We start from the raw sequence: 25,519 nt of genomic DNA on the forward strand, positions 1-25,519 counted from the left end.
CCTGACTAATAGCTTCACTTGAAACTAAACACGCTAATGTTTTATGAAAAAAGAATTATATTTCCACAACAAAATTAAAATTTAGAGAGAAGACTGACAATCATTCACATTTTTTGCAAATACCATCAAAGTCTGGCTTAAAAGGAGACAGACCAATTTCTGTATCTACTTTTACATTCAATCTGTTGTGATACGTTTTGGTTGATATAGATGAAGAAAATCTGGCTTTACACATACATACAGTTGGAAAAGTGGAGACCTCACAGACCCCATGAAAGGGTCTCAGGAAACCCCAGAAGTCCTCACATCACACTTGAGAACCACTGCTTTACAAGTTATTTAGACAGTTATCTATTAAGTGTTTAATTCAAAGGCAAAGTCAATTTTCATACTCTCAAAGGTAAGACCTAATAGATTGTAAAACACTATACTGTTCACTGCAAAAAGCAGTAGCCTAAATGGCAAGTGAGCACAGCTGGGTGTGGTTATAGCATCATGCCACAGAACTCTCCCTTAAAAGAAAAGCAGGACTGTAGGTGAAATGCTGATATGGCAGCCTACAACAAAACTCCGTATTTAGTCTATGTTTTACATTCCAATTCATAGTTGAGGAAGAGCTGAGTTCTCTGGGAAAGGGTTCTGGCTTCCAAAGGCCACCCCTTCAGTTACCAAAAGTGGATACATAGTCTACCAAGTTACAAAACAGATCTAAGGCACTTCCTCCCTTCAGTTACTAAGAGAGAGGAGAGGCTACCAGGGAACATCTTTCTCTCATAACCAAGAAGAGGTAGAATTATCCAAAAGGAATAGCACTAAGACTAGATATCTGAAAAACCTAATTCTGTCAGTCTACTGCATAAACTTGACTGAGTCAATTAAACTCTTACAACCTGTTTTCTAACATATTAAAAAAAAGAGAGAAAGACTCTGGCTAACGCTTTGTGGCTGTATATGGTATATATTTGCTTCTACATCTCTTTCCAATTGCCCCCAAATTTCCTAAGACTGCTACCAAATCATGCTGAAAATTTTTCATTAAAAAGAGGAAAATGTTATGGATACTTCTCAGCTCACAAATCTCAGGACTAAGGAAACTAAGTTGCAGTTTCTTTATCTGAGAGAACAGCTGCTCTGCCAAATTAGAAATAATATCAAATATGACAGCATTTTATTAGCCTGCTAAACACTGTAACAAATGGATTACTAAACAAAGAAATAAAAGTTTAAAGTTATAAGACGCCTATACTCACTCCCCTTAGAATAGGCGTTAAAATCTAGTTACTATACTTTAAGTACTATTCTCTTTCAAACCTATGGTTGTCCTTTAAGCCAAACTGTCAGCCTTTCGTTGAAGCAGTCTGGTACAGCTAAGAAGCACTGGACTGAACTTGAAAAACCCAAGGGTTTTCAGATTTCTAGACCAGTGTTAGCTTACTTTATTCATTAGTTATGTAATCCTAGGTTAGCATTTTACTGTTGCAGGCTTTTCAGCTTTCTCATTTTTAAAACAAAGGCACTGAACCATACAATCTGAAAAAGTGGGTCATTTTTAGGAATAAAATGCCATGCTTTCACCATCATTACACTCCCTCCCCTCTTCCCATTTCCAGAAACTTTCAGTTAACTGAGCTTTAAAATTCAGTATGTAACCTGAAAAAAAATTAAAATCTTTTCCTCTAGGTCTTTTTCAAGAGCCATGGAATCCCCTTTTCTGAACACTGGAGCAAATTTTGAACTTTTAGAAAGGAAAAAGAATAACTAAATGTTACTAAGTAGAAACATTTTATATATTTCTCCTAAATTGCCAGGCATTAAGATCTGTACATATTTCTATGACTGTTAAAATGTTACTATTGGTGCGCAGTCTTTCCCCATAGGGATTCTAGGTAACTGTGTCTACTTTCCCCCCAGAATCAATCACAAAGTATTAAGTAGTATCTACTAATTAGCATTTTATGTGAGGGTGTCCTAAATCAGGGACACACCAACCAAAACTGACAAAAAACAACTCTGTTAAGGTCAAACCCAATTATGACAAATATAAAAGGTGTACTAACAAGTACAAACACCTGTCACAGACACAAAAAAAGATCAATAAAAACGTCTCCAGCACTTTGACAAGTCGTTGCTAGTTGTCTTTTCCTCCCATATCCTGAGGAGATGCTGCTGAGATGACCCTCATATATATTAAGTACATATGTTCCAAGACTATTACCTCTCTCTTTCCACCTCCTGCTAAAGTCCAAATTCAGGCATTTTACAATTCACTCTTAAAACTAGAATAAAAAACTGCAAAACTGCTAACTAGTCTTCCGTGTCTCCAAAATACTACAATCTAATCAAATCTTTACATGCCATAGTATCCTCCTTAAAAAAAGATCTGATCACATTACTCCCCTACCTTAATCTTCCCCCCTATACTATACTCTAGTCCCCAAAACTGGCCTAACACTCCAGCACTGCAATAAAAACTCTCCTTACTCTGAAACCAACAAAGGCTAGCTAGATTAAAAAACCTCTTGCCCATAATGAATAGTCATAATTCCTCAAAGAATATAACTGTTCTTCCAATTTGGGTTATTTAATGTCATCAGAGGCTCCAAAACTTTAACACAATCCAATTTGACAAAGTGTGTGAAAAACTTCAAAGACTGGTAATTCCAAGTTTATAAAAACAGTTTTCAAAATGGGATCTCTCTCTTTCACAGTCTGCCTGTATTATAACGAATTAAACTTTTTGAAAAGGTAAAATAAGTACTTAAGCTATCATTAAAGAAAATAAACATATAACAAGGGTCACAATAACAATTTCTTAAAAGCATGTCTCAAAAAGATCCTAAATTATAGGTTTCAAAGCACCTGTTTTTGCATTTAAAATTGTATTACAAAGAACAATAAATGATCTGCTAAACTGCATATTAATGCCTATATGTAGGATTTGTAATCATTCAAATATTTTTCATTTATAATAACTGACTTCATTTAAAATTTTTATAAATTTTTAGATGAACTTTTAAATTGCCAGTAAATAATGGAAAATTAATAATTAGAGAATGTAGGCATAGCAGCAGGAATAGCAAGATGCAGAAAGTTATAACACAAAGAAGTCAAAAACAGACCAGACTTATACTGACATACTAGCTCCTGTCTCTTTTTTTTAAATGGCTATTTGAAACAAGAAAACGAGGAACTACTTGCCACAACGCAGCACATGACATCATAAAACAAGTTTATCTGAACTACTGGATTTAAACAACCACCACCAAAAGAATGCCTGGCCCAGCTTTCAAACACGACGTCTTAATATTAAAAAGGCCTCCAAAAGCAGTATTACATGACATCTGGAAAATAATTCCTACTAATGACATTGGGGGCGGGGGGAGATACCTGATACCTAGGGGAAGAAGTACACTGCAGTTATTTATAAAGTAAAAAACAAAGAGAAAACAAACTAAATGACAAGAACACAGTTAGGTAAAACTATGGTACAGTCAATAAAACTGGATTTCAGTCATTTTAAAAGTATAAAGACTATATACTAATATTAAAAGTGCTACGGTGGGAACTGTAAAGAGGATTTTTACTTTTCATTTCAAAGCCTACTGTTAAGTTTTCTTTCTTGTAACTATGTGTAGGGACTATTTTAAGACAGTAAGCTAATTTTTTTCCTAGAAAGTAATGGTTACACCTTAAAGCACTATTAAAACAAATTGTAGTATATTCACATAATGTAATACTATGGAGCCACTGGCAAGAATAGGAATCTACTTAAGAATATACTCATATGGGAGGATATGGAGAGTATCTGTTACCTGAAACATCAGTTACAGTATCATATAAATAATATGATCCCATCTATATTAAAAAAATTACATACCTAAACACATAATACATGAATGTTTATTTTTATAGATATATGTTTATACATGGGACTTGGGAGGAGGTTAGAAGATTCACTCTGGGTTTATATTTCTATACTGCTTGAATTTTTATTAAAACAAGCATGTACTATTTTCAATTAAAAAGATAAGAAAAATTTTGTTAAATTAACTAATCAGTACTAAAAAATAGTACAGGCATTATTATTATAACTACATAGCGTGCAAATGGCAATGGACTACTACTCAGCAATAAAAAGGAACAAACTACAGAAACACACAACAATATAGATGAATAATATCAGGAGTAAAAAGGTCTCACTCAAAATAGTACATATTCTATGATTCCATTTATATAAAGTTCTACATGAGGCAAAATTAAAGTGGAAAAAATCAGAAAAGTGCTTGCTTCTAGGGGTAGGTGGGAGCATGGCAAGGTGAACTGTGAATGATCTCTTGCTTCACAGCACTGCTGCCAAGTTTTTGAGTTGCTGAGGAGATCTCTTTGTTCTTAAGTCCCACCTCCTGCTTTCATTACTTTGGGAGCTATCTTTCAGCACTGTTGCTCTGTTGCTCCTTCCGTTGTCTTTTGTAGGGTAACCACTCAATTCTCTGTGAAGGCTCGGAACGCTTCAGAGAAGTTTTGCTCCGCCCTCCTGTTCCATTCCTAGACTTTGTTAGTTGAAAGCTGGGGGTGCTTTGGCATATCCCTCCTAGTTCTCCTTCCCTGCTCCCAGAACCACTCCTGATTTTCAGTTGGTAAATGCTGAGTGGTTGTAGACCCAGCTGTTTTATGATATTGTTCTGTTGTCACTGTCCTCCACTGCTCGTGGTGAAAGATCAGCCACTTCAGTCTTTGTTCTCCTGTGTGTATCTTTTTTCTCCCTTTGACTACTTTTGTGTGCATATGTGTGAGGAAGACTGGCCAATCTTCCTCTTTTTGCTTGAGAAAGCTTGTTGCTGAGCTAACATCTGTGCCAGTCTTCCTCTACTTTATGTGGGCTGCCACCACAGCATGGCTTGACAAGCGGTGCTAGGTCCATGCCTGGGATCCAAACCTGTGAACTCCAGGCCGCCTAAGCAGAGCGCACAAACTTAACCACTATGCCACCGTACTAGCCCTTCCCAGTGACTACTTTTAAGATTCATTTGGTTAGCAGAGTATGATATGCTTAGGGCTGTGTATTTTATCCTGCTTGGTTTGGCCAGTTTGGATCTGTATTTTGATGTCTCCCATCAGTTTTGGAAAAGTCCTTGGTCATACGTCTTCAAACATTTTTCTTGCCTCATTTTCTTTCCTCTTTTTCTGAAACTTCAGTTACTTGTATGCTAAATTGTTTGATATTGTCCTACAGATCTCGGATATTTCTCTAAAAATTACCTTTGCTCCTCTGCTTTTAGTTTGGATATTTTCTATTTTCAAGTTCACTGTTGTCTTTCTCTATACTATCTAGTCTGCTGCAGAATTCTTTATTTCTGATATTATAGTTTTCCCTTTGGCTTTTTTTTTAACAGTTTTTGTGAATTAGCTGAAGTTCCTCGTTTCTTTGTGCATGTTGTCCCCAGGTTTCAATAAATTGAATAATTAATATTTTTATCATAGTTACTTTAAAGTTGCTGTCCAATAGTTCTATTATCTAGGCCATCGCTGGGTATGCTTTCATTGACTATTTCTTCTCATGTAGATCACATTTTCTTACTATTTTGTGTTCCTCGTTATTTGATCTTATGCTGAAAATTTTGTGTAAAAGAACACTGAGGTGGAGACTGAAGTAAATAAGACTTAGCTTCAGTAAAGGGCATGCCATTTCTTTTGTTAGGCCACTAGAGTGGAGGCTGGGTCAATTACTCTGTAACTGATCTGGTTCTGGGCTTTGTAACAACTTTAGTTTGATTCAGTTCACCACTGGCTTCAAATGTTTTGAGGGCAGTATCAGGATCATAGGGCCTAGAATCTGAGCAGTAACAAGATTCTGGATATCTGCCTGTGCTTCACTTCCAGGCTCCCAGCTTTTGGAACTGAAAGGAAGGTGTAAAACCAATAACTTAGATTCCACCTTAAAAAAGAGGACAGCAAATTAAACTCAAAGTAGAAAAAAAGGAAATATTAAAAAACATTGAAATAGAAAACAGGAAAAAATTAACAAAGTTAATAATTCTCTTGGAAAAGATGAATAAAATCAAGACACAATCAGCAAAATTGGTCAAGAAAATAAAAGAAAGGGCCAGCCCAGTCAGTGGTGTAGCAGTTAAGTTCGTGCACTCTGCTTCAGCTGCCTGGGGTTTGCTGGTTGGGATCCTGGGCGCAGACCCATGCATGGCTTATCAGGCCCTGCTGTGGCAGGCGCCCCACATGTAAAGTAGAGGAAGATGGGCACAGATGTTAGCTCAGGGCTAATCTTCTTCAAAAAAAAAGAAAGAAAGAAGGAAAGAAAGAAAACAATAAAATTACCAACATCAGGTCTAGTTTTTAAAAGGGGAGGGGGATCAGATCCCAGTGATTTATGAATAGTAGTGCAACAATGCAAACAACTTTTTGTCAATAAATTTGGCAGAATTTCAAGAGAAAAATCCTTGAAAAACAAACTGCCAAAAGTGACACAAGAAGTAGTAGAATACCTAAATAGTCTTATAACTATTAAAAAGCTGATTTTCTAATAAAAAATCCATCTCACAATGAAAACTTCAGTCCCAGATGGCTTCATTAACGAAGTCTACCAAAACATTTTAAGGAAAAAAATACTAATCCTAAATAAATTTTTTCAGAAAAAAGACAGAATACTTTCCCACTAAGTTTTAATAAGACCAGCATAACATCAATTCCAAAACTAAACAAATACTAGAAAAGAAAAATACAGATAGCTCTCATAAGCAGAAGCAGAAATTCCTAAGAAACTATTAGCAAATCAAATACAGAAATACATATTAAAAGGAAAATACATCATGACAAAGCAGAGTTTTTCTCAGGAATGCACGGCTGGCTTAACATTCAAAAACCAATCCATGTAATACACAATATTAACAAAAAAAGAGAGAAAACCCATATGATCATCTTGATAAATGCAGAAAAAGAATTTGATAAATTCAACACCTTTGCATGACAAAAACACTCAGCAAATTAAAAACGCAAAAGAATTTCCTCAATCTGGTAAAAAGCCATTATAAAAACCTAGAGCTAACATCAGTTAATACTGAAACATTAAATGCCTTTCCCCTAAGACTGGGAATGGGACAAGATGTCTACTCTTACCACTTCAGTATAACCTGTACTACAGTTCCTTAGCCAGTGTAATAAGAAAAAAAATGAAGGCATAAAATATCTGAAAAGTACAACTGCCATTATTCACCAATGACATGATTGGTAGAAGAAATTCCAAAGACTCTACAAAATAACTACTAGAATAAGTGTACTTATTAGTAAAGTTGCAAAATACAAGTTCAATACACAAACATCAATTATATTTCTGTAAACTAACAATAAAAATTGGGAAAACAAATTTTACAAAGCTATTACAAAATATCATATATCCAAGGGAAAAAAAATCTAACAAAAGATTTACAAGACCTCCACACAGAAAATCACAAAGCACTGCCACAAGAAATTAAAGAAGACTTAAATAAATGGAATGGTATTACACATTCGTGGCCTGGAAGACTAAATATTATGAAGATGTTCTTTCTTCTAAAATTGATCTCTATTTCAGTACAACCCCTATCAACAATCACACAGGCTTTCTTGTAGAAAGTGACAGACTGATCCTCACTTTTATAGACAAACACAAAGAACCCAGCATAACCAAGACAATCTTTAAAAAGGACAAACTTGGAGGACTTAAATAACCTGATTTCAAGACTTACTATAAAGTTGGTTAGCTTTTAGACAGTGTGGTATAAGAATCAGAATAAACAAGTATCATTGGACCAAGACAGAGTCCAAAAATAGACTCACACACATACTGTCAATTGATTTTCAACCAAGATGCCAAATCATCTAAGGGAAAAAAATCTTTCTAACAAATATTTCTGAAAAAATTCATATCCTTATTAAAGGAAAAAAAAGAAGCCATTAGCCCTATCTCACTCCATACATACTTAAAAAAACATTCATTTGAGATGAATAATAGACCTAAACATAAAACCCAGAAGTAGAAAATTTCTAGAACACAGAACATCTTCATGATCTTGGGAGACACAAAGGTTTCTTGGACACAGAGAGCATTAACCACAAGAGAAAAATAAAGTGGACTTACTAAAAATTAAAAATTTCTGCTCGCAAAAAGCCATCATTATATATAAGCCACAGGGCAGGGGAAAAAAATATCTGCAGCACATACAGATTGTATATGCAGAAAAAACTCCTACAAATCAACAATAAAAGCCCAACTTTAAAAATAGCATGACTTAGACACTCTACAAAAGATATGATAGTCAATAAGCACATGAAAATGTCCTCAATAGCATCAGCCATCAGGAAAATGCAAACTAAAACCATAAAGAGAATTAAACTGTCAGTCCAAAAAAACATAAGGTGACATTTCACACTCACTTTAAAGATTAAAAAAAACAAAACCCAACAATGCTAAATATTGCTGATGATGTGGAACAACTAGAACTCATACATCACATTACAGTTAGCAATGTGAAATGGTTTGACCACTTTAGAAACCTTTTGGCAGTTTCGTATAATGTTTAACATACATCTACCCTATGAGGTAGCAAATACCCTCCTAGGTATTTACCCCAAAAAAAGAAAATATTTCCACAAAGACTTGAGTAAGTGAATTCACAGCAGCCATATTCATAAATGCCAAAGTTAGAAAGTGGCTGCCTTCATTGGGGTGGAAAAGGAAAACCTTCTAGAAAGGGGCACAAGAAAACTTTCCAGAGAATGCTCTAGATCTTGTCTTATGTGATTACAAAGGTGTATATAACTGTCAAAACTTATCCAACTGATTTATTTTATGTTAATTATAAACTGACATGTACTAAGTATATATACCATAGTACTATTTGTTCAGTTCAATACAGGATGATTAAATAAATTATGGTATATCCATTACATTAAAATACTATGCAGCCTTAAAAAAAAAAGGACAGCAAGTGGAATGACCTCTAATTATGATACCACTTATATAAAAAAGGAGAAAGAATACATAAACATATTTGCCTGTATGATGGTAAAATATCTCAGGAAGAATCACTGAGTAACGGATCTCAAATATACTTCATTATTTCATACACACACAAAATACATAAGATAATCCCAAATTAAAAATAAACTTTTACCTATTTCGGAAGCTACTATTTGTAAACTGGAAAGGATTCTTCCACAGAAATAAAGTAGTGGGAGGGTAGTAAGTTTGGTAGGAAGGGTTTACCATCCACTCATTTCTCTCACTCACTCACTATTCTCTCAGACGAAGGGAAGCAGGAGGAAAAAGAAATTCCTAGAAGCCTAGAAGCTCAAGCTTAAGTTAGTCATTCTCAATATGTACACACCAATCACTGGAATATCTTATTTTCCATTTTGCTCATAATACTACCCTTGTCTTTTGGTTTATGCACATAAAATAATTTTATTTGGGGGCGGGGGGGCCGGCCCCATGCTGTAGTAGTTAAGTTCAGTGTGCTCCACTTTGGCAGCCCGGGTTCAGATCCTGGGCGTGGACCTATGCCACATGTCAGCCATGCTATGGCAGTGACCCATATAAAAAATAGAGGAAGACTGGCACAAATGTTAGCTCAGAGCTAATCTTCCTTCAAGCAAAAAAAGAGAAAGAAAAAGAGAAAGACTGGCAATGGATGTCAGCTCAGGGCAAATCTTCCTCATAAAAAAAACGATCATAATTTTACTTGAGAAGTACTGTAAGCCAAAGATTAAGGAAGTAATAAAACATAGAAAATGCTAAATGCATTTTAACTACTTAGCACTCAGATGGAAAAGTCAAGTAAGGTTGCAGCAGTGGAATGCAGTAATGAAAGTCAACTCCACAAAAGTTAAGGGGGTGAAGAAGGTAACAAAACATATTTTAGTCATTAATTAACTAGAGAAAAACTCTTCTACCTATATAATTCTTTTTTTATGCAGCTCCATGGATGCCAGCAATCTTCCACATAGCAGCATTCAACAATACTTTAATGAGCAAATGGTAATACTCTTTAGTGTCCTTCCCCCTAAAAAAATAATTTAAGCTTTACCTAATCTGAAGGTGCTATAAGGAAAACATAAAGAGAAATAGACCCAGAGATCAGTAAATCTTCAAACTGCTTACATATCTACTTCTTTCAAGTTGAATGTAAACAAATAAGTAAGTAAACAAAATTCCAGGTAAAGTATGGTAGGTTTTATAGTTTTACACAAATGTCTCTTCCTTCTGCTTAGCTCATGTGTACACAAAGGAGAAACTTCAAATAATGCATTTAAAACTCAGGGATGTACCACACACAAGGCATGTATTGGGTGCTGTACAGAACAGGAAGACAGTTAAATCTTAAGAGTTGGAGCTTACTTTCAAGGACCTTAGACTCTAATAATGAAGCTAAAATAAGTAAGAAGTAACTACTAAAGAAGTGTGCAAGTGATGAATATCATAAATAATGCAAACTAGCGCTAGGAAAGGAAAGTCATGGAGGGAGGGATCACTGCTTCTAACTGGATAGATCATAAATAGCTTTCTGGAAGAATCTGAATCACACTTGACCTTTGATTTCAACATATATAAATGAAATGGAGAAAGACGGTAGATCATAACACAGAACAGGGCTCTGGAAGTGAAATGTCTTGTTTCAAATCCTGCCTCCATCATTTATTAGCTATGAATAAATGTATTACTTAATCTTCCTAAGACCCAGTTTCCTCATCTTTAAAACTGGGATAGCAGAACCTAGCTCACACAGAATGAATGCACAGGTGGCACACAGCAAGCAGTCAATGAGTATTACCTACTACTTAAAGTTGAAGAAAAAGGGACAGTATAAACAATGTGTCAGAGAATCAGAATGAAAAGTTCAGCTTTGCTGAAATTAAGACTCACGTAAAAAGTAGGAAGATATAAACTGGAAAGATAATTTGAAATAGATCATTAGAGTTCTGAAAGTCAAGTTAAAAAAGTATGCAATTATTTATTTAGGAGTGCTGAAGGCTGACCTGGTGGTGTAGTGGTTAAGTTTGTGCACTCTACTTTGGAGGCCCGGGTTTGCAAGTTCAGATCCCATGTGCAGACCTAGCACTGCTCGTCGGGCCACGTTGTGGTGGCCTCCCACATAAAATAGAGGAAGATTGGCACAGATGTTAGCTCAGGGTGAATCTTACTCACCAAAAAAAAAAAAAAAAAACACACACACACACAAAAGGAGTGCTGAAGATTTTGATCTAACAATAGGATATAAACAGGTTGTTGAAGAACTGGAAGGGAAATTTGACAAGATAGGGAAGTTGGTTAGGAAACAAACTGCAATGGTTTAGGTAAGGAGTGTGTGGTCCCCTACTGAGCAACGTCATTAGTAAGAATTATTAAAATAAAGAGACAGAACCTAACAATAACTGAATGGGGGGAAGGTATGAAGTGAGAAGTCAAAAAATAAAACGTCAAGCCTGGATAATTTGGAGAAATGAAATGGAAATAAGTGAATTTGGAGAACACTTTGTTTTCAGAAACATAGTCTGAAGTTCAGATGAGATAACAAGGTGGATATACAGCTAGCAATTGGAGATAAGAACCTGAGGCTTTGAAGAGTGGTTAAGTCTGAACATACTTATGTGAAAAATAAATGCAGAGTAGAGGCACTCTTGGAAAAGCTCCACAATTCAATGCAAATGTGTATGTAGTATATGCAACATCCTAGTAAAGGAAGTCTTTAACCACACTTTCAAAGAATCTACAACACACATAAAAAAAGTTTTTTAAGAACCACTAGCACGAATTATAAGAGAAACTATCCATGGAAATGAATGTGAATGAGACAGACTGTCAGGAGTAGAAACGGCTGAGAAAAAAAGAAGTCATGGTAACAGAACTTAGAAAACACAATTAAAAGGCAAGAAAAAGAACTAAAGGAGATAGGACTGACTTAAGAAGAAAGAGAACCAAAGTACTAGGGATTTGAGACATGAGAAGTTTAAAACAAAAAAAAGGCATCAACAATGTCCAATGTTACACATGTAGGTCACAGAATATAACATTTATGTAAAGTTTTTACATTTAATCAACAAATTCATTGGTAACATTAAGGTAAGAAATTCTGGTTGATTTTAAGTAGTAAGAAACTATATTGTAAGGCATTAAGAAGTAAACTGTTGGGCCAGCCAGGTGGCACAGCAGTTAAGTGCGCAGGTTCTGCTTTGGCAGCCCGGGGTTCACCAGTTCAGATCCTGGGTGCGGATACGCACTACTTAGCAAGCCATGCTGTGGCAGGCATCCCACATATAAAGTAGAGGAAGATGGGCACGGATGTTAGCTCAGGGCCAGTCTTCCTCAGCAAAAAGAGGAGGATTGGCAGCAGATGTTAGCTCAGGGCTAATCTTCCTTAAAAAAAAAAAACGTAGTAAACTGTTGGAGGCAAATGAGTGAAAACAATGCTGAGAATTTCAAGATTTACCACTGAAAGGAAAAGAAAGCTAGCGTGAGAATAACTAGAAGAAAAGCGTGATTTTATTTTTTGTTTTTTGATTCTATTGTTACTGCATTTTTCTTCCTTCAGGAATGGGAGACTGACTCTCTATGCTCAAAGGAGCCTGTAGAAAGAGAAAGATCAAAGGAATAAAACAGGAGTAAAGTTCAGGAGTAAAAAGATCACCTTTCAGTTCTTCCTGCAAAACAGGAACAAAAATAAATTTTAATGTGGTTAGAAAGGGATAGTAACAAGCGTGGTTGAAGGTGAAAAGACTATAAAGACGCCAAAGAGGTTTCTTAAACTCTAAAGCACTGATAACCATGATGCTTTAGAACTTTGCTCCTTTACAATAGCAGCCACTACTAAGAAAATGTAATAGTAAAAAAGTACATACAGTAATACGAAAGAATACACTGTACGGTACAGTAGTAAATTAGGAACATGGTTCCAAAGCCAAAAAGCTTGAGTTTAAATCACTGTTTAGTCACATGCTATATAGCTGGCTGTGACTCTGGGCAAGCACCGTAACTTCATGCTTCAGTGCCTCAGTGTCATCATTTGCAAAATGGAGGTAACAACGCTTCCCTCATAGAACTCAGAAGTAATACAAAACTTTTAGCAATGCATACAAATGTTAGGTGGTAGTGGCAGCATCAGTGTTAGTGATAATAGTAACAGGAGCAATAGTAGCAGTGTAACCTCTTTGTGTTCAATCAACCAGTATTTAAAGGAGGGAAGAGCTAGGGTCTTAAAAATGTGTCTCATTCAATCCTTTCAACTATGGAAGGAAACAAGTATAATCCTCCCTATTATACCAATAAGGAAAGGGGAGGTTTATTTGCCTAGATTACTCAGTTAATAAGTGGCAGAACTGAGATTTGAACACTGGTTTACGTGAACACAAAACTTGTTTCATTTACACTACACATGGAAAAGCACTGCATAGTAGCAGGAGCACAAAACCAGACATTCTGTTTTTTACTACTAAACTCACAAAATCTGGGCACATCATTAAGTCTACCTGCCTCTCAATCTGATTTTCTGAAAAACGAAGAGGTATGAGTAGATCCTGAAGTTTCCCTTCAGATGAAGCCCGTGATTTTATTAAATTACAACATTTACTGATGTGTAAACTCAGAAAAAGTTTTAAAACACAGGAGAAAATCTTTTCTGCTTAAAAAACAAATAGACAAAAATTAAACATCAAAAAAAAAGCACTTAAATTTTTTCCAGGACTTCACATTATGAAAGAGAAATGAATGTTAGAGAAAAGACCAACATCTAATTTTATTATATTAGCAACTATGACTAAGCAAAGGTTGGAGAGAACAAAACATCAGTCTTAAGAATTTCAAGATGACAATTTTAACACCTACATTTTGAGTAATTTATGAAAAACTCAGAACCCTGAAATACCTACAGACCTTATAATCAAATATATAGATATACCAACTTTTATCTCACGCTGAAACTGCAACCAAACTGATTTTTTTTTTTAATGTCAATCTGAAAACTCCCCTGCCCTTAAACCCTTTACTGGCTTCCCTCTATCCTTCAATAACATCCAAAAACCTTAACATGACTCAACAAAGTCTTGTGAGACCTGGCTCTTTTCTCTGGAGCTATCCACCGCTATTCTTCCCCTAGCTCATTTTTCAATTTCTTTCAATTCCTCCAAGACACCTTTCTTTTTCATTTCAGGGCCTTCATACAATCTGTTCTCCAAAACCTAGAATGCTCTCACAGCTCTCCATTCCCATCCTTTTGCCCCAGCAAACTGATCTTCATCCGTCCAGGTTGAGAATAAACGTTACCCTGCCAGGAAAGCCTTTCCTGACCTCCTAGACATATCGTTTGACAGCATTCTGGACTTCATAACACTCATTAGTCCTGTAACTACTTGTTCAACATCTGTCTTCCCTGCTAAATGGTAAACAATGCTAGCCATTTTATGTCATTTCCTACCATCCCCAATATCCATCACAAGATAGTCATTTCATGTCGTTTCCTACCATCCCTAATATCTATCACACTGGTTAGCACCGAGTAGACTAGTGTTTAATACACGTTTGCTACATTAACACATTCAAAATGTGGGCCAAGTTCAAAACCATGAGATGCTTTACTAGTACAAGTAGCTAAAAAGTTTTATACAAGTTTTGAGTAACATCTTACCCTTGGTCTTTCCAATGTTCCTCTCTCCAATAGCTGCTATTTGGCAATTATAGTTTTTAAGTAAAGCAAAAAACCCCTTTAGATAACAAACACATCTTAAAGTTTCATAAAACCAACGTTAGAAGCCATAGATCTTAAATAACTGGTATTAGCTTTTCAAAAGCCATCAAGAATTCACCTGAACTGCAATTAAAGGGACAGAGACTTGGGTAAGGGCTCAATTTTTACCACAGTAACTAACGTACATTATAAAAGGACCAATCCCAATTCCTACTGCGGTCTAGACTCTACTAGTTGTGCCTTATTTATTCCAACAGGAACAACTGCAATGCTACAGCTATCTATCTGATACCTGGAATACGCTTTATTAAAACTAAAGAAAAAACACACTAAGTAGCTATAAATAATCTTCTTCTAGGTTAGTGAAAAAAAGGAAATGGTAGCAAAGCTGATACGTAATTTGAAAACTGAAGGCTTAAAAAAAGGAATGCTATTTCAACTGAAAGCATTTTTTAAAGTTTTCTGTTCACCTAATACTTATTGAGTGCTCAGTACAAACTAGGCAGTGTTCAAAGATTTTCTTAATACATATTCGTTATTTTCTCCACTTTAGAGATGAGGAAATGAAGGGACTGAGTTAAATAACTTACCCAACATTTTACAGCTGGTCAGGAGCAGAGGCAGAATTCAAAGCCAGTCATTCTGGCTCCAGAGTTCTCCCTCTCAACCACTACACTAAACTGCAGCACACTCTCTCTCCAAACCACTGAAATACAGCTACTATCTGCACCGTCCCACTCCAGTGAAACTATTTTGCTAAGGTTGTCAATGACTTCTACCTTACCAAACCTAAGCGCCGTTTATCTGCCTCCATCTTTTCCATCCAATCTGCAGCATCCCATCAAGCTGATAGCTCATCTCTTTTGTCATAACATTTCTTTCTTTAGTGACGTAAATCCCAATTTTCTTCCTACATCCGGCCTGGGCCCTCTTCTCTTCCCTATCTACACATTCTTCCTAGAAAATGCCCCACAATTCCATGGCTTTAAATACAATCTGCATGACTCCAAATTTCTCTAGCCCTGGCCTAAGTTCTAGACTCATATACCCAACTATCTATTTGACACCTCACTTAGATGTGTAAGAAACATCTTATACTTAATGATCAAAACCACATACTCTTCTCTCCTCCCCCCAGTCTGTTCTCTCCCAGCCTTCACTACCATGACCTATCTAGTTGCTTTGGCTAACTTCTTAGTCATCATCCTTGACATTCCTTTCCTTCATCTCCCACATCCAATCCATCAGCAAGTTCTATCAGATCTACTTAAAAAACCTACTTAATTCTGTCTTCACTATCACTCCAATGCAAATTATCTACATCTCTGCCTACATGCTCTCCAAAATGGTCTCCTTGCTTCCATTCTTGTCCCCTTAATCTCCACAAAGCAGGCAGAGTTAAAACAAAATCAAATCAGTCCTTGGCTGCTTTAAATCATCTAACATCTTCCCATTATATTTTAAATAAAATCCTAGCTCTTGACCACGGCCTAGAAGACCCTACATGACTTGGCCCCTGCCTACTTCTCCAACTTCATGTCCTTCCATTCTCTCCCCCAACACAATGTACAGCCACAACTGCCTTCTTTTTCTTCCTGAAACATAACCATGATCATTTCTGCTACAGGGCCTTTGCACTTGCTGTTCCTTCTGCAAGGAACATTGTTTTTCCAGACTTCCATACAGATAAGTCCTTCTCCACAGGTGTTGCTCAAAGGTCACCTCCTCTGAGAGGTCTTCTGAAAATCACCTTTTTACATGATCCTCTGTTATTACAACTGTCATTGCTCTTATTATAATCTGAAGTTATCTTATTTGTTTACTATTGTCTTGCCAACTCTGGAATTTAAAAGCTCTATCCCCCAAGTCTCCCACAGTATATAGGGGCCACTTCATAAATTCATTAAACGAGGGGATTTTCTCCATTGCATTTTAAGTTGTTTATTGTAAATCAACCAATTCTGATAAAGCGCTTGGCTTAAGATATATTTCGTATGTATTAAAAGAAAAATCCTTAAAACACTCCTTAATTTTTCGAATCAAAAACATTCCAGCACTCCGACACCTCCCCCGGCCCCCCTCGCCCCCCTCCCCCCACACACAGTCCATCTATACCATCCCACTTAAAACTGCTAAATATTCCATATGGATAGACTGCATTTTCTTTCTCCTCTCCAAGCCAACGAACGTGCAGGTAGGAAAAAGGAATTTTACTGGGTACCTTGGCACCTGTTACATCTTCAAATCAGTTAAGAAAGGTGCCGATGAGCCAGATAGCACATGGGAGACGTGGCCTTGCTTTCAGGGATTGTGTTTAGATAAAACGTGAGTGGCTTAGACCAGAACTGTCTTAATCTCTAGAATAAGAGCCATTCACTTTATTTAAAGAAACAAGGGAAAATAGTCTGCGGGCAAGAGGTTATGCTTGAATTCACTGAAAGAAAAGAAATCGACTTGGGGGCGCTCAGCAAATACAATGTAACAGAGAAAAGAGAGAGAGAGAGTGTGTGTAGGTTGGAGTCGGTCTACCTATAACGGGATAACAGCAGCAGCAGACGTCGGTACAAGGACCAACTAAGAGAAAATAAAGGTCGGCTCAGGCTCTCAGGGGTATCCTGAACCGGGAGCGAGGATGGAAGAGCATGAGAAAACACAGAGCCCTGGAACCTCCGCTCGCCGCTTCGGCCTTCACCGCAGGCACTCGGGGAAACTGCACAGATCCGTGCGTCCACCTACCGCCCACTCCCATCCCTTCAGGGAGCCCCCGGATACTCACATGGGCTCGAGAGTCTTGCTGAGCCAGGACTTGAGCGCCTCGAAGTTTTCAATGATCATTTTAGAAACCATCCACAGCGGCCCCAAGGCCCGTCACACTCCTCCGCCCGCCCAGGTTGCGGCCGCTACAGCCGCCGCTGCCCCCGCCCCCTCCTCCGCGCGCCGCCCGCGTGGGCCGCGGTGGGAGGCGCCGGTGGCGGGTTCCCGCGAGCCCCGATCCGCGAACAGCTCCGCGGGGACCGCCGCAGGCCGCGAGTCCACGGGGTGCCAGGAGCTTCCCCCTCCTCGGACCCCGGCCCGGACTGAGGCAGCAACGGTTTGCCCGGGCCCTCCCCCTTCCCTCTACCCCAGCGAATCTTCCTGGACCGGGAGCGCGACACGCGTCTAGACCCAGGCTTTCTCTCAGCCTCGGAACCAGGTGCTTGGTGGCAGCGCAGAAAAGGCAAAAGTGAAGAAAGCGAAGACGAAGGGCAGCTGAATGGGAACGATTCGGGGGGTCTTCCCGGCTCCCAGCACCCCCAAGAAGATGGCTGCCGATAAATCTCGCGAGAATTCATGAAGTCTCGCGGTGCCTCCCGGAGCCTTCTGGGAAGAGACGTAAGATCAGCGGAGGGCGCGCTGAGCAAGTGCGGTAGCTCGATTTTTGCGGATTTCCATGGCTTGTGGGCCTTTGTGTACTTTTATGCTTTGGCCCTCGTAAGGAATAAAGACTTTCTTTTCTACAAGGAGAGAAGGGCCGCTGACTTCAGAAACAGCGGGAGCCCAGCTCGTCCTCTGTTACAGACAGCCGTGGCGCGTCAGCTGGAACGAGCCTGCGGTCTGGAGCGCTCCCCGAGAGCGTCCATTCCGGTGTGGGCTCCAGGTGTGCTGCGCTGTGCTGCCTCCTCCGTTTACTCAGTGTCCTGCAATACCACATTCTGTGTGTGCTGTGATGAGACAAGATTGGGAAGCACAGGCTGGTCTGTCTAACCTAGAGACCTCCAGAGGATTAGTGTCTTGTCCAAAATTACTAGACTTGTTGGCAAAGCACTAATGAACTAGGGATGCCCCAAATGAAAGGTGAGATCACCTTGGCAATTCTCAAATGGTTTCCAACCGTCTGAAACTTTTGGACTTTTCCCCAACTAAAAACAAGAAAGGTGTTTGTGTTTTTAATTCTCTTTATTTAGAGCCAATACAGCGCCAGGTAGGGAAATTACGTAGTATCAAAAGAGAGGACCTTCATATCAGAAAGTTAAATTAACTTGCCTACTCCTGGGTGGTCAAATAAGTTTGATTCCTGCCTGAGTTCTGTTACTTACTAATATTAAGATACTAGGTGGAATTTTGCAAGAGCCTATAGACCATAATGCAATGAAAATAAGAGATAATGTAAAGACACAGAGTAAGTAGACCAATAAAAAGCTCTTTATGGCTAAAGTGGCAAACTAAATTGTGGTTAAGAACTCTGAGTTTATAATTTGCTAAAGTGTCGTTAAGCAATAAGTGGAAAAGATTATCAAGTAAGAAAAGTTAGACATTTGTTTTAGAATATGGCATACAAAGTAGGATGTGAATTAGAATTCAGCTGCTGTATAACCAGAATATTGATTAAATTGATTTAGCTAAGTGAAATAGGCCAGACACAGAAGGACAAATATTGTATGATTCCACTTATTTGAGGTACCTAGAGTAATGGAAGTCCTAGAGAGAGGAAGTAGAATAGTAGTTGCCAGGGGCAGGAGGGGTAGGGGAGAATGGGGAGTTATTTGTTAAGGGGTAAAGAGTTTCAATTTAGAATGATGAAAAAGTTCTAGAGATGGGCGGTGTTCAAAGTTGTACAGCAATGTGAATGTACTTAATGGCATTGGACCGTACACTTAAAAAATAGTTAAAGTGGTAAATTTTATGTTGTGTATATTTTACCATGTTAAAACATACTTTATAAATTTAGTATTGCTAGGGAAAAAGTAAAATCCTAATCATTTAGCCTTTTTAATAGCCTGTCCACAGGCTGACTTCACCAGTGTTTTCAACCTCATCACCAACTGTTCCATAATTCTGGCCCTCCACTCCAGCCATCCAAAGCTAATCATCACTCTGCCATCAAATACTATATACTCCAGGTAAATTCATTTGTTCACCCTTCCCTTCTCAAAACATTTATTCACATCGTTTCCACAGGGAATGCCTTCTTTCTCTGGCTCCTCAAACTGCCCACCCTTCTCTTTAAATACCACTGCTGCTGTATGTTGAAGTCTTCTCTTATTTTTCCTAAACAGTAGCAGCAGCCTTTTAATCTCTCTGCCTCTTAGGCGGTTCATCTTCAAATGCCTTCATTATCATTGCCTTTAATAGCAATCGGGGGGCCAGCCTGGTGGCATAGTGGTTAAGTTCACGTGCTCAGCTTTGACGGCACAGGGTTCACGTGTTCAGATCCTGGTTGGACCTACACACCATTCATCAAGCCATGCTGTGGTGGCATCTCATATACAAAGTGGAGGAACATTGGCACAGCTGTTAGCTCAGGGACAATCTTCCTCAAGTGAAAAGAGGAAGATTGGCAGCAGATGTTAGCTCAGGGCCAGTATTCCTCACAAAAACTTTTTTTTTTTTTTTTTTTTTTGCCTTTTTCTCCCCAAAGCCCTCCGGTACATAGTTGTGTATTCTTTGTTGTGGGTCCTTCTAGTTGTGGCATGTGGGACGCTGCCTCAGCGTGGTTTGATGAGCAGTGCCATGTCCGCGCCCAGGATTCGAACTAACGAAACACTGGGCCACCTGCAGCGGAGCACGCGAACTTAACCACTCGGCCACGGGGCCAGCCCCACAAAAACTTTTTTAAAAAGCTATCAGGGGCCAGCCCAGTGGCTCAGCAGTTAAGTTCCCACATTCCACTTCAGCAGCCTGGGGTTTGCCAGTTCGGATCCCAGGTGCAGACCTACACACAGCTTGTCAAGCCATGCTGTGGCAGGCGTCCCACATATAAAGTAGAGGAAGATGGGCATGGATGTTAGCTCAGGGCTAGTCTTCCTCAGTAAAAGGAGGAGGACTGGCAGCAGATGTTAGCTCAGGGTTAATCTCCCTCAAAAAAAAAAAGCAATTGTAAAACTTGTACCTAATCATGTCACTTCCCTGCTTAAAGGCTTATCAACTCCCACATTGTCTTTAGGATAAAAATCCAAATTCTTTTTTTTTTTTTAGAGATTTTATTTGTTTTCCTTTCTCTCCCCAAAGTCCCCTGGTACATAGTTGTATATTCTTAGTTGTGGGTCTTTCTAGTTGTGGCATGTGGGACGCCGCCTCAGTGTGGTTTGATGAGCAGTGCCATGTCTGCACCCAGGATTCGAACTGATGAAACACTGGGCCACCTGCAGCGGAGCACCGAACTTAACCACTCGGCCACAGGGCCAGCCCCAAAAAGATCCAAATTCTTTAACATCCTATAAAACGGCTTTTGTAATCAAACTCTTTCCTATTTACCTGAGAAACTTCTTTCAGTGCCTTCAGCCTTTGCTCTGGCCATCCTGAACTATTTCATTTTCCTTGAAAGATGTGTGTTTTCTCACTAAACTGAGCCATTGCAAAATGTGTTTCCCTCCTTTTCACTTGATGGAATCCTACTTCTCCGTTAAAATTTAGTGCATACAGTATCACCTTTGGAAATCCATCCTTGACATTTCTGATGTAAAGCAAGAGTCACTGCGATTTTCTCACATCAGCCTGCGCTTGCCTGTTTTGTAGCACTCATTGCTTTATTTTTGCAATTATTTGTTATTTGTTCCATAGTAGATTATAGTTTTGAATCTCTTTCTCCAAGCACATCCCCTAATAAATACAGTCAATTCTCGATTTTCAATTTTTTGAATGATCAAATGAAGCCCTACCACTTCCATGAAATCTTCCCTGACCAATGTCGCTGATAGTGACAACCTCCTCTGAATCCATGATGTGGTGCTGGTTATCACTCCACGGTCAGTCATCAGTGCTTCCCAGCATGCTTCTCTTTTTACCCATTAACATTTATCCCTCATCACTTTAGTGCTTCACCTTTTTTGGCTTTGCTTTCAAAGGAGATAATTAGCTAATGTGGTAATCAATGCTACTAAGAAACGAGTAAAACAACCCGATAGACTGTTTTCTCTATTCAGCAACAAACATTTCAGAATGTTCAGTATTAGTTAATCTACTCAACATTTTCCAGGACACCGTGCTCTTTCAAAGCCCTGTGACTTTGTTAGTGTTGTTCCTTTTGCCTGGAATGACTTTCCTCATTGCTCAAATATCAGCTTCTCACCGATGCTCTAGGCAGAGAGAGTTGCCTGTTGGTTCCTACCTGTAGAATAGGAGTTAAAACATCTTATTTAGTTTTCTCACCTCTCTCCCTACTAGATTATGAGCTCAGTAAGGACTAGGACTCAAGCTTGTTTCTCTTTTTACTTCCTGCAATTAGCACAGTATCTGGAATTCAAAAAATTTTATTGAAAGGTATATGCTTCATTTTAAATAGGAAGGAAGTAGAGACAAGGGGAAATATTTTGGATAGGCAAGTCATAACGATATATCTCCTAACAGATCTGTATCTCCTTATAGTTTACTTAGCAGCCCTGTTTCTAGGAATATTCTCTATAGTGTACTTAATTCCTCCTTAGAGTCTTTCAGTTCTCTCTCCTAGCTGATGGGTATCATGTTATTACTCTCAATGGTGCTTTTGGGTTCTTGTTTAAAAACTCAGCCTGCATTTCAACAACACAAACATATTCTGTATTTTCTTCTCTTTCTTTTACAGTTCATTACTCTCTCCAGAGAATCACATTTAGATCTTTATTCTCTCTGGAATACGTTCCTTTATTTGGTGTAAGGTGGTGATCCAGCCTATTTTTTCTCTAAATGGCAAGCCAATTTTTCTCTGTAATTCTACACAACGTTCTATCCCATCCCCACTGCTTTTTGATGCCACCTTTATCATATATTCATATTTCCATTTATATATCGCTGTAGTTCTGACGTCTTCTTCAGTTGGTCTCTTTGTCAATGACTATACCAGTACCATGGGAGTTTTTTTCACTATCATCTTATAGACTATCTTAATACATAATAAGGCAAATCCCTCCTCTTTGCTCTTCTTTTTCAAATTTGACTTAACTAAATGTGAACCTTTGATCTTCTAACTACTTCTTAGAACAAGATTGTTGAGCTTGTCAAAAAAAATTCTTCATTGAGTCCATAGATTAATTTGGGTTGTATTGGCATCCTATAATGTGTGGCAGTCACAGAGTTGGGCTGCTCAGACCTACATTCAGAGAGGATTCAATGCCCAAGTGTGAGGCATGTAGTTAACTGACAGCCTCCAGCTATTAGCTCCTTCTGGGTTCATCTCAGCTTTCAAGCTGAAGATGTACTATTCTCAGAGCAACCCCTCTCCCCCATGCCATCCTCAGCCAAAGACTGAATAAGGCTTAGTGTAAGGACCTACTCAAAGTTGGGATGACAGAAGCAGGTTGATGATGTCAGACCTACATGGCAATCTGATTGCCACCCTCTCCCCCAAGTGGCATCTTGCTTCCTTTCCTTTTCACAAGTACTTCTTTCCAGTAAACCTTTTGCTCTTCTAACTCCATCTCAACATCTGCTTCCCAGAAATCCAACCTATGACACAAGTTACATCATCTGATTCATTCTATTTTTATGAATTTCAAAAAAAAATCATAGTTAACAATAAAATCTAACTATCCCTTCTGATCCAATTACTTCTTGGAAGCCATCCCTGGCCACCTCAGTTTAATATGATCTCTCCCAAGACATACATTCTAACAAGCTTTGACTTTCTATGGCCATGATTGATTTAGCACCTATCATTTTATTTTTTAATGTGCTTATACTCTATGTTCCATCTAGAGCTCTGAATGTAATCCGTTGTGACTTCCTTGGGTATCCTGTTTTATAAGTTACTTCCTTATCTCCTATTTTCAATTCTTGTTCTCTACTGGGCCTTTCCAATTTATTATTCAGCAATGTTAACTGAAGGTCTGCTCTGTTTCAGACATAATACTACTTGCTGAGAACACAGTGGACAAAAAAGACATGGTATCTGCCATATGGAGCTTATAGCCTCATATAGAAGGGAGACATCTAACAAATAATCATGTAGGACAAAATTTATAATTACAAATTATATTAGGTACTGTGAAAGAAAATAGAGGGAAATATGAACCATTGTAACAATTTAGACTGGAAAGGCTCAAGCATGGCTTCTCTAAGAATATTATATTTAAATGGGTAAGAAAAGTGAATGATGAGTAGAAGTTAGCTATGTGAAACAAAATAGGGACAAGAACAGTACAGGGAGACATAATAGCTTGAGGGATGTCCCTGAGGTAAGCAAGAGCCAGGATCTTAAAGAAGGCCAGAGAGGTGGGAGGACATCAAGTTAGATAGAAACATGGCTGGAGGTCAAATTAGGGAAGCAAGGGCCATGCTAAGATTTTTTAACCAGATTTATTTAAAATATAATGCACAGCCACTGAAAGGTTTTCAGTGTGGCAGGATGAACTGAAAACATGAAAAAACACACACACATAATTCTTTTGAGAGAAAGCTTAATGAAATTTGGGAACTTTTAAGTAAAAACAGAAGGGAGGCAAATTGCCTTTAACATAATGATGCCAGGATTTTTATTTGCCTAGAAGTAGAATCAAGAGCATGTTAATAAAGGGAGTATAGTTTTCTCATCTGAGACTAGATGCTGATAACTTGGAAAGAAAAATAATGCTTGCTGTGGTGAGATATGTCCTTAGGTAATTCAAGAGGAAACACTTCAGCAATTTCTAATAGTGCAAATTGGGATCAGAGGACATGCTATCATTTCCCCTTTAATAAGATCAGAGCACTTCTGGTAAAGAGTTTGAGTGACAATCACTAATTCTTCAGTGGGTACTCCATTTATACCCATAATTGGTTATAATGACTCCATATAGCAATACTTTTATAGAAGGGATCCAAAACATACCAAAACAGTACAGAGTAAGAGGACTAGGCATTATGCTATTAATACCTGAACTCTTTATTTTATTCCACATAAGGAGAGAAAAAGTCCTTACATTTTAGAAAAGCCCTGTGCAATAAAAATATAATGTGAGTCACCTATTTAAATTTTCTAGTGACCACTTTTTTAAAAGAAAAAAGTGAAATTAATTTTAATAATATATTTTATTTTGCCTAATTTATCCAAAATATCATTTCAATGTGCAAGTGATATAAAAATTGAGATACTTTACTTTTTTTTGTTACTAAGTCTTTGAAATCCAGTGTGTATTTTACACTTACAGTACCTCTCAATTCAAACAAGCCACACCACAAGTGTTCAATAGCCACACGTTGCTAGAGGCTATGGTGTTGGACAGTGCAGCTTTAAAACTTTAGAGAGTAACTCCTGTAGCCATTTAATTGTGCCTGATGTCTGTTGTTTCAGTGTTATTGGTCATTTTGCTCTGCTCAGGTTTTGGCCTCCAATAAGATTGGACCTGAATTTCAAAAGCCCTAATTAAAGTTTTACAGCATTACTTTGGTAATAGACAGTTTTGTCCTAAGGCTCTAAGGAAACAAGAACAAAATGTACAGGTGAACCTTCTTCAAAAGACTGTTTATTCCTCCCCTCACTTCTGTTAAGCAGAAAATAAGAGAAGGAAGGGGAGGATAGGGTAAACAGTTTTGATCTGATTCTTGTCTTGAAGGACCAGAGACATCTCCACAGTAAATATTTGTTGGAAAAAAGCAATGAAATCATATGGCAGAGTCCCCCCAGAAGCTCTCTAGGGACCATATGCATATAAGCATGCAAACACCTACCTCCCATGAAATTCCAAAGTGAAGTTTGTGAATCTCCTTGCTTTCTCTTGGGGTGGTTTTCTTGAGGTATTTATCCTTACAATAAAGTTAATGGAATGTCATATGTAGCATGAAAGTCGAAGGGAACCCCAGGAGTTGTAGCTCTCAATCTAAGCTGTCAGACTCTACTGCAGGTTATCGTTTTGTTCTCCAGT

General features: G+C 38.1%; 1 protein-coding gene across 45 annotated transcripts in view; it reads right to left on the reverse strand.

Annotated features, from left to right (window-relative positions):
- The window catches only part of RBM26 (RNA binding motif protein 26), an 89,391-nt gene extending 71,325 nt beyond the window's left edge, over positions 1–18,066 (reverse strand). For 43 of the 45 annotated variants that reach the window (XR_011528185.1, XR_011528183.1, XR_011528169.1 and 40 more), the window contains exon 1: positions 17,503–18,056. Coding sequence is in view for 19 of the 45 variants with exons in the window: in XM_070579045.1 (XP_070435146.1) it covers positions 17,503–17,573 (71 nt within the window). In the remaining 26 variants the exon portion in view is untranslated. Of the gene's footprint in view, positions 1–17,502 lie in introns of all 45 variants that reach the window. The other 2 variants (XR_011528165.1, XR_011528170.1) reach the window with 2 other exon arrangements.
- Positions 18,067–25,519: the final 7,453 nt, after the last annotated feature.

Source organism: Equus przewalskii, chromosome 16 (genome assembly GCF_037783145.1).
Source record: "Equus przewalskii isolate Varuska chromosome 16, EquPr2, whole genome shotgun sequence".
Taxonomy (NCBI): domain Eukaryota; kingdom Metazoa; phylum Chordata; class Mammalia; order Perissodactyla; family Equidae; genus Equus; species Equus przewalskii.